This window comes from Peromyscus leucopus, unplaced genomic scaffold (genome assembly GCF_004664715.2).
Source record: "Peromyscus leucopus breed LL Stock unplaced genomic scaffold, UCI_PerLeu_2.1 scaffold_1261, whole genome shotgun sequence".
Classification (NCBI taxonomy): domain Eukaryota; kingdom Metazoa; phylum Chordata; class Mammalia; order Rodentia; family Cricetidae; genus Peromyscus; species Peromyscus leucopus.
In genome coordinates this window covers 45,824-61,702 of record NW_023504404.1, presented here as the reverse complement: position 1 = coordinate 61,702, position 15,879 = coordinate 45,824, and the positions used below count along the sequence as shown (strand labels likewise).

The 15,879-nt window shown below is 39.5% G+C and overlaps 1 gene segment (V, D, J or C); it reads left to right on the top strand.

The window, feature by feature from the left end:
- The first annotated feature begins 1,211 nt into the window (after positions 1-1,211).
- Positions 1,212-1,850, top strand: LOC114687601. The segment is given in 2 exon segments: positions 1,212-1,315; positions 1,417-1,850. Coding segments are annotated over 2 exon segments (480 nt in total).
- Positions 1,851-15,879: the final 14,029 nt, after the last annotated feature.

The window sequence follows — 15,879 nt, the reverse complement described above, 5'->3', positions numbered from 1 at the left end:
AAGATTCTGGAAAAGCCAGGGAATCTGGTAAGTCTTGGAAGAAAGAATTTGGAGGAGCTGGAGTCTATTGGGTAAATAATAACAGTGTCTACTCATCAGTTCAGAGAACAAAGACCATGGAGATGACTGCCTAAGATGTAGGAAGGAGCAAAGACATCATGATGGAAGAGGAGGGAGGTCACAGGAAGAGAGTAGGCTGTGAGGAATGGAGGAGGTGGAGTACCTGGTGGTTCAGAGAAGGTGAAGGGCCAGGTGGTTCTTCCTTGTGAGAAAGAGCAGACCCCACTGGTGAAGAGAAAGACAAGTCCTGAGGATCTGTGGGACAGTAGAATATGGCATGAAACTAAATAGGAATACCTGAGGCCTCAGGGAAAACACAGAAGAGCTGAAAGTGTGTTTGGGATGGAAGAATCAGGGTTGCATGGTGGGTTGGGGAGGGCAGCCCTGGAGGAGCTAAGGAGTAAACACGGGTCTTCAATTGTTCTTATTTCTGATCAAAGAAAAATCTCAGACAGTATTTATGCTTATTTAATTAAGTTCTTTTATTTTTAATGAACAAACTTTGAGCTTTATGCATGGTGTATTGTACTGCTGAGCTATGTCCTCAGCTGCATTTGATTTATTCAGTTTAATATATATATTCACGATTCACTGAACCTCATACAATGTCCCCTAAAATTATAATATTTCAGTGATATATCTTTTCTTTATTTCCTATGAAGTTCTGTGATAATTTCTGCAAAGGATCAGGGGAGTTTACATGGATAAAGCATAATACAGTAAGTGTGCAAGGTTATATTTCCATTTATAACTAAAATTCACACTAGGTCATACTAACTAAGGATTCGTTTTTTTTCTTTTTTCCCTCTCTTTCTTTTGTAGACATAGTTTCAACTATCCCGAACGTAATTCATATGTATACTTCTGCTTCCACATCTTCTTCGTCCATGCAGTGGTAGAGGTGAAACACAGCACTTCAACCTTGAAAAAATGTTTTCTATCACTTGAGCTAAGTCCCAAGGACAATCAGTGACATTAGATGCTCTAAATGCCACCTTGACCCTTATTTCATGTCAGACATCTGCAACATTAATTGTGTCCCCTAAGGCTCACATCCCTCAGCTCATTATATAACAAGAAGACATGCAAATAATGTTTGCCTCTGCTAATGAAAACCAGCCCTGACCCTACAGCTCTGACAGAGGCACCCAGCTCTGCATTCACAGATCCTCCCATTCTGTGATCATTATTGAGCCCAGAACATCTGACATGGAGTTGAGACTGAGCTGGGTTTTCCTCATTGTCCTTTTAAAAGGTAACTGATAAGGAAAGACACTCAGTGTGTGAGTGGACATGAGTGAGAGGGAGAGTTGACATTTGTGACAGTTTACTGACTATGATTCTCTGTGTTTTCAGGTATCCAGTGTGAGGTGCAGCTTGTGGAGTCAGGGGGAGGCCTGGTGCAGCCGGGGAGTTTCCTAAAGCTCTCCTGTTCAGCCTCTGGATTCACTGTCAGTGCTGCCTGGATGAACTGGGTCCGCCAGGCTCCAGGGAAGGGGATGGAGTGGGTTGGCACAATTAAACACAGACCAGATAATTATGCAGCATCCTATGCGGATTCTGTGAAAGGCAGATTCACCATCTCAAGAGACGATTCCAAAAGCAGCATCTACCTGCAAATGAACAGCTTAAAACCCGAAGACACGGCCATTTATTACTGTACTGGACATGGCACAGTGAGAGATCTTCAGACAAAAAAATCTTCCTGCAGAAGTGCTCAGAACCAGCAGGGGGCGCAGAGCGCACATGGAAAACAAGCACATTGCAGAAACAGGTGCAGACATAATTGAGGATTGCTTCTGGCGTCTCAGTTGGCATTGCATCTAATGATTTCCCAGAATGTTCTCTGCACTTGTGGTCTGTATATGTCTTTAATGTCCATAAAAGCAGAGTTCTGTTTTTTTTTCCCTCAAATACACACACACACACACACACACACACACACACAAACACTATGGACTATGTAAATGAACTAGATGCTAAAAATCACCTCTGACCACAGAAATGACTGCTGAGGTCACCAGTATCAAATGTTAATGAGGGTCCAAGGTGTTGGTGGGGATTCTCCCTTGTGAGATTCAGGGTAAAGCCTAAAGTATTCTGATTAGGATAGTGTTTGGGATTAGGGGAGGTTGAAGCTGACATAATCTGTGATATGTACACCCTAACAGGTCTCAAATATTTCTGCTTTTCTTGATTACTGTGCATATAAGTAGCAGACCTGAGCCATTTCTGTTATTTAATGTACAGCCTTCACTACCATTTTTTTTTTCATCTAGAACAACCTCTGATCTTCGTTCTGTACATTGACAGGAGCTGCTCACATTAAACTCAGCAGAGGCTCAGGTTGCAACTCCTGTGGGTACTTGGAGTCCATTGTCGGGAAACGGTCTGTCTCAGTTTCCCTAACTCTTTCTTCTGCCTCTTTTCATAGAATCTTAAAAACTTTAAAAAGACATAGTTATTCTAGGAATCTCTCTCCTAATCAAAATATTAGTGTTTTGTCGATGAAGGACATACCATGTTCTGTTCCACCATCACATTCCACTTTGAGGAGATAACAGCTGGGCCTCCTGCTGAATGGTGAACTCTAGGGCTCAGTACCCAGGTCTCTGTGAGTCTTTTCCTGATAATTCCCTGCCTACAACTGAATCTTGCTTCAGTAAAGTCCTGCCATAAGTGTCCTCTTGTCAAGAGTCCCCCATACATTAACCTGACACAGCAAAGGAGAAAATAGTTTCTTGTCTTCCCTTCATCACTTCATTATCAGTAGAAAACAGACATTTTCACTGAACAGTGTTTGTGTGAGAACTGCTGTCATTCACAAAATGCATGTTTAACATCTTCATACTTTCATGCATGATTCTGTGGACGCTGAGGAAGACCATTCACCAACTGTACACATCCATCATTGAGTGACTCCTTACTCAGGGTGAAAAGAGAGAAGTGTCCTCATTGACAGTAGAAAAAGACTAGACATAGTTGAATCTCTGATCTGTGAACGGTTTAGCTTCAGTCACACAGTTGCTGGAACCACATTGTGTTTAGTAGTGGCTTGTGGGATCGTGAAGGATCTGTGAATAACAGACAAGATCCTTACCCCTCCAGAGACTTATGACAGTTTTGTTAGTTATAGACATTTATATTAAAATAGCTGCAAGATGAAAGCAAGTGTCATTTATAAAAAACAAATATTATAAAAAATCATAATTTCTGTGGTGATAATAAATAGATAAAAAATATTCTTACATAGCTTGTCAAGAAGTTCAGGCGTGAGCCGGGCGGTGGTGGCGCACACCTTTAATCCCAGCACTCTGGAGGCAGAGCCAAGCAGATCTCTGTGAGTTCGAGGCCAGCCTGGGCTACCAAGTGAGTCCCAGGAAAGGTGCAAAGCTACACAGAGAAACCCTGTCTCGAAAAACCAAAAAAAAAAAAAAAAAAAGAAGTTCAGGCGTGTACAACAAAGGAAATGTCTAGCAGGATAAAGAAGCAACACAGTGGAGGAAAATCTATTAACATATTCAACAATTCTGTTTGAATAGAAACAATTGTAAACATATTCACCCTCCATTGCACTCTTTTCTCCATCTACCTCTCCTATTCACCCTTTCTCATTCTCAACAGTTTCTCTTCCAATACTTGTGCCTTTATTTGGTGCAGAGAGTCAGATAATCTGAATGTTCACAGTTGTGATGTCCATGTCATATCCCAAAATCATCATGACAGAGTACTCCTCTCTGCAATCTGACCTTATCTTCCATAATGCTCCTTGAACCTTAGAAGAGGTACTATCAACGCTTCATTTAGCACTTAGCAAATAACATCCCATTCATCTAGTCAATAGCATTGCTAAGTTGTTTGCTATGAAATTGCAAAAATAAAAATCCAAAATAAATCATGTATGCAGAGCCTGAGGAGCAGGTGCAGAGAAGGGCCAGCACGTGTGTTTCCTGACTGCCCAGAGTTTATTTCTCTCAGTTAACTACATGCAAGCCCCAGGAGACCATCTCCTATGTCAGTTTCAATTCTTGCCTTGAAAGATACAAGATCTGACATGGAAAAGTTTAGCTCCTAGAACCTATGTCATTCTCCTGGGACGCCCATAGCAGCAGAAATAACACCATTCAAAGTTTCCTCCCAGTCACCACGAAGACTGTTCATCTCACAGTAGAATTAATTTCTCATTTGGAAAACTAGGACCTGATGATCTTTTTTCATGAAGAGGCAATTTCAGGGCTCTTCATTCTGAGTCTCACCCACAGTTAGTATGGAGTGTCATGCACTGGGGACAAAGCAGGACTGGAGAGATGGAAGAACACCAGAGCAGGGCTCTAGAGTGGAGGCTCCAGATTTCTCTGTGTACTCACATGCATGTCCTTTTATTAACATGAAGGTATTTAAAAATAGTAACCCAATGTATAGGAGTGCTACATGAAACACAGCCCACTCCAGACAAAAATAAAAACAAACACAAAAGTTCAAATCTTTCAAAAGTTATTTACAGAAAAATAATAATATATAAAACTTAAATATCTTTATGTTTCAGAACTGAGTATTGTACACCAGTTGTTTGCATGGATCAGAAATAAGCTACATCCTTGAAATAAATTTCTTCAATTTAATATCTGGATTCAATATTCATAAAACTTCATTATTCCTCCTAAAATTAACAATTTTTTGTTATAATGGCTTTTGTGGAGCAAATAAGGCAGAGGCTTGTGTGGTCCAAAACACAATAAAATAAGATTTTGAATTGCATCACAAATATGTAATAAATAATAGGTATTCTTTTATTCTTTTCCTATTACCCAGTTTTGTCTCTTTTATCTGCTCAAAGCATTCATATGTATAATATTTACAACACAGAACTCAATATTTAGCAACAGAAAATGCAAACTAGGGCTCCCTCTATAAAACCAGCCCAGTACTGATTCTGCACCTCTGGCTGTGGAGTCCAACCCTGGATTCCCTGGTCTTCCCATTCAGTGTTCAACACTGAACTCAGAACAATTAAAATGGACTTGGGTGTGAGAGGAGATTTCCTTGTTGCTTTTTAAATTTTTAATTAAAAGGGGTTTTTTTGATAGTTTTTACCTAAGTACTGTAGCCATAATATCCCTACTCAAATTCCTTTCATATCCATCCCTTACTTCTTTTCAAATTCATGACTGCTTTATCTCTAATATATTTTTTACATGTGTGTATGTTTCTGTGTGTATTTTATCTATTAAGACGAGTTATAGTTACGTATATGTACATATATGTTTAGAGCAGTCCACTTGTGATTGAATAACTTATCTGGGAGGTTGTCCTTAAAGAAAACTGATTCTCCCTATTTCAGCAGCCATTGATTGCCTATAACTCATCATCTAGTGTTTGGGATCTGTAAGGTTCCCCCTATACTATGGACATATAGTTTAGGCATCAATATCGTCAAGATGCCATGGGTGCAGCATCCCTGTCCTGTCTAGAAGATACCATCTCATAGTGGCATCCTGGTACTATAGATCTTACCATGTTTCTTCCACCTCTTCAGGACTTTCCTTGAGCCTTACTTGTAGGATGAACATTGAAGATGTATCAAGTGTAGTTGTCCATCCCAGGGTCACTTGTTCTCTGCATGTTTACCAGATGTGGATTTCTGAAATTGTCTCCATCTGCAATTAAAAAAAAACTGTGATGTGTATGAGAGCTTTTATCTTGGGTTATGGGGATAACTACTTAGAATACACTTAGAAAGTATATTTGTGTATCAGAGGCCTGACTTCGCTGTAGGTCAAAGTGTTAGTTGCCTAGTTCCTGCTTACATTTCTGCTTTTGTACCATGCAGGGAACACTTGTAGGAGAAACCAACCAATATGTGATTATATTTCAGGCTGACTCCATAAAACTGAACTCATTTCCAAAAATTAAAACTAAAAGATTTTTATAATTTATTTTTTCATATATGATTGCTTGATATATGGGCTCTTGGTAATTTATATATGCATTTATATGTAATGTATATGCAAATATACCCAAGAACCTGAGACTAGATAGTCTAGGGGAAAAGCAAATACTTCTGTTCTGCTAAAGAAACAGTGAAAAATGACTCCTACCAACAGTCTGCTATATTCTGCATACTTGCTCAGCCAGTGAAGCTCCCTCCTGTAGCAGACAGGAACAAATGCAGAGACCCACAACTGGAATGCAGAGAGTGAGATACCCTGGAACACTCAGTCCTAACTGAAATATTTCCACCAAATTCCTCCCCACAGGGCTCAGAGAATCCTGCAGATGAGGCAAAAAGATTGTGAGAGTCACAGGGGACAGAGGACACCAAGGAAACTAGGCCTTTCTAAACAAATAGAGACTGAGACACATTTGAACTCACAGAGACTAATGCATCATGCACAGGACCAGATGTGATCCTAGTGCTGAGAGGGGAAATGTACAGGAGCCTCCATCCCTAATCCAGTTGTTGTCTCCAATGGATAGCCACTTGCAAAAGAAAAAGAAATTTTTTTCTAACAGAATATAACTTGTTATATAAACCACTCTTAGGGACAGGCTCCATATCCAGCAGTTGATGGCCAACACAAAATAAACTCAGTAGCACTTTTGGAGGTTATTTGTTTGATAATGTTTTGTCACAGCACAATTCTTTCCTTACAGGATTTTCTTATATATTATGGTTCCCAGTTTACTTTTATTTTTATGGGAATTCTCTCTCTGTGTGAGTATATGTCCATATGTGGTTTCTGTGCATTTTCTTTGGATCTTCTTTTCTATTTGTTTCTTTTGTCCCAATGAGATTGTGGTTTTTATTGTATCTTGATTTATTTTATTACATTTTAGAAGCTTGTTTCTTTTCTACTGAGAGAGAGAGAGAGAGAGAGAGAGAGAGAGAGAGAGAGAGAGAGAGAGAGAGAGAGAGTTGTGAGGTGATATGCAGAGGACCTGGAAGGAGTTGGGAGGACCATAATCAGAACATATTGCATGAAATAATCTATTTTCAATAGAGAAAAGAAATTCTGTTTGTCTAGGGTAATTGTCCTAGCAGGTTCTATGACCTCTCTTGTCACAGGCGCTTGGTTCGGTTTACAGTGAGGCATTACTTCCCTCCTACTGAAGAGGCCTTAAGTGCAGTCAGACAGCTAAGTACAAAGACACAAGTGCCACCGCTGTACCCACCCTGCAGGTCCAGTGCCTGTTGTGTTTCATGGGCAGCGTCATGGCTTAATGGGTCTATGAACTGCATTTCCTTCATAGCTGTCTGCACAGCATATTCTAGTGCTAGGGGAGCTCATCCTTGAAAGAAAAGGCTTCCAGGTCTGCGCCAGATAGATATCTCCAATCCTTTGTCCACAGTGTGTGGTGCCTGCAACAATGAGAATTTATCTTCAAGTTCTGGAAAGCAACAATCAGTATAATATTTTTCAAGTCCACCCGTTTACCTAAAATTTTATTATTTTTGTTTTCTTTACAGATGAATAGAATTCTATTCCGTATATGTACCATATCTTTATAATCCATTCACTAATGAAAGTACATGTAGTTTGTTTCATTTCTTAGCTACTATGTATAGATGATGAACATGTCTAAATAACTTCCTCTGTAGCATAGCCTGAACTCTTTTGTACATATGCCAATGAGTAGTATAGCTAGGTCCTGTGATAATCAATTTTTGGATGTTTGAGAGTTTCCATACTACTTTCATAAATTAAACTTGATTCCCGACTCTTAGCTCATTTTCTCTTGAGTATGTAGAAATGTAGGAATTTGCTATCAATCATGGCTACTTATTTTCTTAAATAAAATCATTGTTCATGAAAGTTCCACAAAAAAAACCCTCCTATCCTGGTTATTACTGTCTTCAAGACTTCTATATGCCTGCTTATAATAGCAGGACATGCGGAGTGGACTGCACTATGCTCATGAAAACCAGCCCAGACATGACACTGGAGTTACATCATAGAGTCCCAGCCCTGGATTCCTATGTCTTCCCATTCAGTGACTGACACTGACATCAGTAAGAGGAACAGTGAACACCTGTGATTGTTTCCTGATCAGGATTCTCTGGGTCTGTAAGTGTCCTGTTTGAGCTGAACCTTGTAGTCTGGGAGAGGCTTGGTAAATCCCCCACACTTTCTGAGACCCTCATATGCATCCCCTGGACACACCTTCCATGAATACTATATGACGTGAGTCCTGAAGACTTTAGGAAAGGATCATCAGTTTGACTTTATTAAAAACAAAGTTAGTGGTTTCACTACAGAATATGATTCCTCTATAAAAGGGCGAGTCACCATTTCCAGGGATGATCCAAAGAGCTGTGTCAACCTAAAGCTGAGTACTCTGAGACCTAAGGACACACCCTCCTATGTCTGTAGAGCAGGCACAGTGTGCAATGAGGCATCATAGTGACTGTGTGTAAACTTCCCTGAAGGAGGCTCAGATGAGTAGTTGGCCCTCAGATCACGAGGAGTTCTAGGTCAGCCCAACAACAGAAATAGCCATAATTGATACATTTCTCTTGCCCGCCTCTCCATCTAATGATGTCCTAAGGATTATATCCTCATTCAAGGTTATAGTAAACTGTGTTATCAGCCATGAAAGTGAATACTCTTGAATGTAAATTTTTAATATTATGATACAATTAGCAGGAACAAAATGCAGAAAGTCAGTGCTGAGGACAGAAATGACTCTGTCTGGATACAAGCATTATGTTAAAGAAGCTTATGAAACCTGGGTAGACTTTTCCATTATGAGATTCAAGACATACCCTAAGTGGAATTTTCTGATTAGAACCCCAGTTTTTTAAGATTCAGAGGGTACCAAGAGGGAAATATGGCCAGGGTCAGTGTCCTAGATTACCTAACAGATCTCAAATCTTGCTCTTCTCCTCCTTCATGAGCCTCAGATAAGAATCAATTATACTTTCTACATATATTTTGAGCATCCGTTGTTTAGTTAGTCTTTGTTCAAACAGGAAATGCATCATCTGACCTAGTGATCTAAACCTAGGGCTCAGACATTCACATGTGCTCAGTTATTGCTCAGTTGTGGCTCATACAGGGACTTGGGAAGGTCTAATGGGATGTACTCAGTCCCCATTACCCAAAATTCTTCTGCTGTCAGTTACACATGTGTGTGTGTGTGTGTGTGTGTGTGTGTGTGTGTGTGTACATATATGTGTCTCTCTCTGTGTGTATGTATTCAACTTGGCATGATTAATGTGGAGGTAAGGATGTCACCTTATTCTGTGATATAGGGCGGAGTTTGTTCTGCTTATGATGTAATGCAGCCACCTTGATGATGTGCAATGTTGGGGAGATCCATGAATGGTTGCATTCTGTTGTGCTGTGAGCTCTAGGGACAGTATCCATAATTCATTCTCCACTTCTATGTGAATACACATTATTGCGTTCAACCTGGACTTGAGTCATGCTGCAGGAAGTTCATGCCTGGGAAGTTCCTGTTTCCCAGACCCCTTAGTCTTCCAGTTCCAATCTCTGATGCTCTTTCATAAAGATCCTCTCCTTCCTCTGAAGAAAGAAAAACTCCTTGTTTTTTCCTCATACATTTTGTCTCATTCTCCATAAAGGACATGTCTTTTTGTTGGACAATTTGTGTGATAACCGTTTCTCAGTCAAACTTCATACAACAATGTGTATTCCTTCATGGGTAATTCTGGAGAGGTAAACCATTCATCTATGCAGCACAGATCAGTTCTTCAATAACTGACTGGCTGATGTTGACAGACAATTTATCTGCATTTATATCACATGATCCAGCTACATATAGAGTTTTTATTTTTATTTATTTTTCATTTATTTATTTGTTTATTGCTGTAAGTTTGGTTGCAGAGCCACTGGATTGAGGGTTGGATCTACATTGATCATCATGGATAATGGGAACAGAGAGGATCCCTTTATATCATGCGGGACCCCTGGCCCTTCAGGGATTTCTGCTATTTATGGTTGTATTGTTAAAAATAGCCACTGGATGAAAGCTTATGTTAGTTATATTGGCCATAGATACAACTAAAACACATGTGATATCTGTAGTGATCACAGTTAAAATTTACTTACAAAACTCAGAGTAGGAGCCACAAAGGGCGTCAGCACACAAGGTTCAGGAGCAGGTACAGACATAGTTGGGTCCTGGTATCTGTTCTCTGGGCTTCTTCTACATTTCCTCATTTCTCAGAAATCTTTTCTGAATTTATCACCTGTAGTAACCTGTGATTTCTCCATAGAGATATGTTTTTTAGTGTTTTTTTTTTTTTAATTTGAGATGAAGACAAACATGACCAAAATAGAGGATGCCATCTGTAGGAGATTATAGGATCCCGTGGTGAGGAAGTTCATAGATGTTGGTGTGAGCCTTTCTCCTGTAGCCTTTGAGTAAAGTCTTAATTTAATTCTCTGACTAAGACAGGATTTAAGACTTAAGGGAAATAGGATGGAGGAGAGGCCATCAGAATCAGTTACTTATAAATACTATGAGTTCTCAAATCTTAACTCCTCTGAAGGACTGTTCACATAATCTCATATTTGATTCAATGTAATATTTTAACAAATTCAAGTTTTTGAGTATTTTTTCTCCTTTATTAATCAACCAGAACATGTACTTTTTATACCACATGTTCAGAATCCAGTGTTGAAACACTTGTCTTGAACTCAGGTGTGGCTGCATCTATGACATCTAAAGGACCTTGGGTGAAAATTTTGGAAGATAATTAAACTTTAGTTATGACATTCTGTTGTCTGTAATTCTGAAACTTTAATCAAACTGTTACCATATTAAAATATGACATTTCAGGAAAACTAAATTGATGTTCATGGTCTAGGATCCAAAATATTTGACCTCAGAAAAAGTTATCTCTTAATGGCTTTGAGGCGATATCTTTGTTTTTTCATTGACAGGGACATGCTCAGTCACATTGCCAAGGGTCCTTCCACCATACACAATGCAGGGATTCTTTTGAGAAGTTACAGTGAATATTTCAAAGCTGTGCCTGACCAGTGAAAATGTGACATGGATATAGTATTCATCTATCTCTGTTCATTCTGTCATGAGGTCACATTCATCACCTTTAAGTAGTTTTGAGAAGATGAGCTTATGTGTCATGAGCTCTTGGGGGCACTGTCTAAATCTGGCTGATTCATCTCCCTGTGGCTCCATATTATCACTCTGGAGATAGAAATGAACTCTACTGAAGAAGTGCTGCCCCTAGTGGCCACCTGTCACAAGGCTCCTAAGACAAAACTTGACATTTTTGTCACACATATTATCCTTTATTTTATTTTGAATGTGACTTTACGCCTTGATTCTTATCAGAATATAATTTAAATGTAAATGTAATAAATATTTCTTGCATATGATGGGATGATGTATGAACTTAAGAGTTCAGCAACATGTGCCTACATAGAGACACAGATGAGTCATCATTTAAAGGCATGACTATGGTGTATACTAAGTGACAGTAACTTGGAGAACTGAATAAAGCTTGCAAAAACTTCATAGGCTCTGAATGAGAATCTAATGCATGTCAATCTTACTCCAATATACATCATTCAGTGTCTAGCAATCAAGGAGTGGGAATTAGAGTGGTACCACTCACCATCACCTCAGTGTCCAACCATTCAAAGATTTGCTTCCTCTTTCTGTGACCCTGTGATAGCCAGTTCTTGCTCTAAGAGGAGAGACCTTGTCTCTCAGGAAGCATGAAAACAATTCCACTGGGGCTAAGACTTTCCCTTGGCCACTATGAGGTCTTGATACTATTGAGTCAACAGAATAAGATGTGTGTGTGTGTGTGTACATACACACACACACATACACACATATATAGAGATAGATAGATGATAGATAGATAGATAGATAGATAGATAGATGATAGATAGATAGATAGATAGATAGATAGATAGATAGATAGATAGATTTGAGAGAGAGAGAAAGGCAGACAGAGAAAAAGACAGATAGAAAGACAGACAGAAACACACACACACACACACATACACACACACATACACACACACACAGGAAAGAAAAAGAGACAGAGAGAGAGTCAAAGAGAGAGAGAGAGAGAGAGCAGGGGAGGATTTACAGTGTTACCAATGTGGATTTAAAGGAATATAATGAAGATAACTGGTCAGGTATTATCTCATACTGAGGTAAGGAACAGTATGTCTGGAACGCATAAAAAGGGTTCTTTAAAATAGCCCTTATTTGCCAGGCCCTGAGACTAAGGTCAGTGTAAAGCTGCAATAAACCTAATCTAAATAGGATGGTAAATGGCTCAGAACCTTAATAATTAATTTGTGGTTTATACCTCTAGCTAACCTCCAAGAGGACCTGTTGTACTTATGGTGGAAGATACATAGAACGGATAGTAGAAGAATGTATTTATAAATATAACTATGGCCACAAGATAGGTTATAGAAGCCAGTATTGTAACTGACATTAATGCTCCTTTACTTTTATATTAATAATTAAGTTTTGGCATACATTTTGTTAAGCATATATCACTGTTTATATTTTGCTCCTAGCCCTTTGTCGTGTCTTATGAAACAAAGTTAATACCGATATTTAAATGTTTTAAGTCAATATTATTAAATTTTTGGAATTTTCAGAGTAAGCATACCTCAAGTAACTTTTCCATTTATTCTGGAAGAAGAATTGGTGCATTTGACTTGTAAACATGACAGTAGGATATACTTGATGTCAAGTTAATGAGGAGTGAATTGTGATGTTTAGTTGCAATTGAAGCTATCTTAAATCAATACACAGATTATACTTTGATGAATGTCAACAAGGATATTTCCACAGAGAATTAGCTGAGAGGAGAAGACCTTCCCACAGGTGGACCATATAAGTGAAGTTTGATATAGGCATCCTTGTGATCTGCCGACCCTTGTTTCCTCCTCAGGCCGTACATCGATTGTTAATACTGCTGCTATCATCTACCCTTTAGATCTGACCCAACTTTCCCAGCATTCCCACATGAACTGAATATAAAAGACACTACAGGGGACCCTAAGCCTCCAGTGTTGCTTTGACCCTACTAAAGCAACCAATTTCATGGACCACACAGCTACTGTATTCTCTTTCTCTACACTGTGTGGACACCCATTTTGAGATTCTTGAGCAAATATCCTGCAAGCTGAACTAAGAAAACCTAGATTGAGAATACCAATGATCTGATTTGAAAACAGGAGAAAGAGTATAGCAGATAATTATTAAGAAGGAGGTGTGAATCACCAAAGGCCCTACACAAATATCAGCACTGCCATTCAACAGAGCAAAGAAAATTAAAAAAAAATGAGATCACCTTGTACATAGTGGAATGTCCTCAGCCCAGCATATGTGTTCATTGCTTTGAGATTATGGATGAGTTTACACACAAACATGTGTCAAATAAGATCCTTTAAAATTTTCAGTCTGATGTCTGAGGCCTCTGTGTATTTTCTACAATAAATTTTGTACTCATATTTTCTTTTAGAATGTATTAAAATGGAGCAAAATCACAAATACTCTCCTCACAGTGATATGGTTATGTGAGTGTCAATAGGCATGCCTGACTGTGACCTAGAGTATCATTGGGGGAGCAGTTGTGCCTAGCATTGTCATTGGTGATGTCACACACCACAATATTTAGATACATGACTGAGTATGACACTTTTCGACACCTTTTTACATTTTTTTGCACTACATTGAGTGCATCTTCTGTGCAGGTAAACAAAAATACAATTGCTGAGTCCTCGGGGCACAGTCATGTAATGACGTATATTTTCTTTAATTTTAACATTGCTACATTATCTACCAGGAGACTCTCTTCCAATCTGAGGACAAGCGCAGACCTCCTTATACAGCAGGAGGACATGCAAATATGTTCTTCTTCTGCCCTCAGAAAACATTCCAGCACTGACTGAGAAGCTCAGCTGAGGAACTCAGTCCTGGATTCCAAGGTGTTCCCATTAAGTGCTCAGCACTGAACACAGAACTCTCACCATGAAGTTGGTGACCAGTTGACTTTTCCTTGTTGTTATTCCCAAAGGTAATTTACTGAGAAGTGATGCTAATTGCATAAGTAGACAGATATGAGTTAGAGAAACAGTGGGTATGCATGATAATTTCCTCACACGGATTCTTTATGTTGTAAGTTGTCCATGGGCTGGAGTCTGGGGTGGGTTTCATGTAGCCTAAAGTGTCCCTCAGGCTTTCCTGTGCATCTCTTGGATACACCTTAACTATCCATGACAGGAACTTAGTCTATGATGTTCATGGTAAGGGCATGGAATAGATTGGAATAATTTACCCAAGTAGTATTATGTATTATACAGATTTCATGAATGAATAATACACAGTTCCAAAAACAGAAGTACCTGTAACAATTCATGATCTGAGGATATGTCCATGCATTACTGTGCAATAAGCACAGTGAGTGAATGTTTCCATGAGTTCTGATGCAAAACTTGCTGCAGGTTGCTAAGGACATGGGGAAAGCACATTCACCTCAGGGCACTCCAGATCAGGAGTGGAGGGACATGAAAGGCAGGAATCCTCTGTGTCTGACTTGCCACACCAAATAACAGAATAATTTACCCCAGGGACCTTCGGTACCATTAATGTGCATAATATTTTTTGGAGTACCTGAATATTTAAAAATTTCAAGCCTACGCTCATAGGAGAACATGGAGTCTGGACCAACAGTTAGGGAGCCTGCATGGGACTGACCTAGACACTCTGCATGTGAGTGACAGTTATGTAGCTTGGTCTGGTTGTAAGGCTTCTGGCAGTAAGATCAGGACCTGTCCCTGGTGCTTATCTAACTTTTGGGTACCTGTTTCACATGCTGAATTACCTCACCGAGCCATTATGCAGGGGGAGGAGCTTGGTCCTACCTCAACTTGATGTGCCATGTTTTGTTTAAGCCCATGGGATGCCTGCCCCTTTCTGAATCGAGAAGGAGGAGGAGTGGATGTGGAGGAGAGTAGATGGGAGTCATGGGGGGGAGATGGGAGGAAAGAAAGGAGGGGAAACTGTGGTCAGCATGTAAAATAAATGAAAAAAATTAATTAGATAAAATAAAATTTTAAAAAATTTCAGTTGCACTGTGACTGTATTTACATAGAAGATGCAGTCAAGCATGAAGAAGATTCAGAGCATCTCACAGGGCAGAAATATTTGGGCGCCAGGATCAGTTCCTGAGGATGCTCACAGCCTATATAGAGTAAATTACCCTACACAATGCACAGAAGTTCACTGACTTTCTTTGCCTAGAGCCATGTTAGGGGTTTATCTGGAAATACAGGAAGGACTGAAATGTCTTTGACCCATTAACCCAGACAACTTTTACTCTCACCCTTTATCATTACATAAATAATTCACATGAGACCCAGCGGTGACCTAGTAGAATCATTGTAACAAAACTTTTGGGATGGGACTGCAGTGTGAGTGAAACACAAACCTCCCTGCAATGGAGCTCATGACCATCAGGGGGCACTGAGAACACACCAAGTAGGAACTTAGTTTCAGAGTATTTGTGATGCAAAAGATGGCACTGAGATCTCATCTTACCAGTCAGAATGACAGATCAAGGAAACATCTGACAAAAAATGTTTTCGCGGTTTAGGAAATGGAAAACACCCATGTAGCATGAATCTTAAAGGTCTTATTAATAAAATCAAATCTGGAGCCACAGCTTCCTCACCTTGCCAATTCCTCAGCTGATCCTGTTTCCTCAGACTAGAAGCCTCTGAGTCCTCATCCAAATGGATCTCAGCTGAACTGCTGCTAAAAGTCCGAAAGCTTAACAAGCCTAGTTCTTGG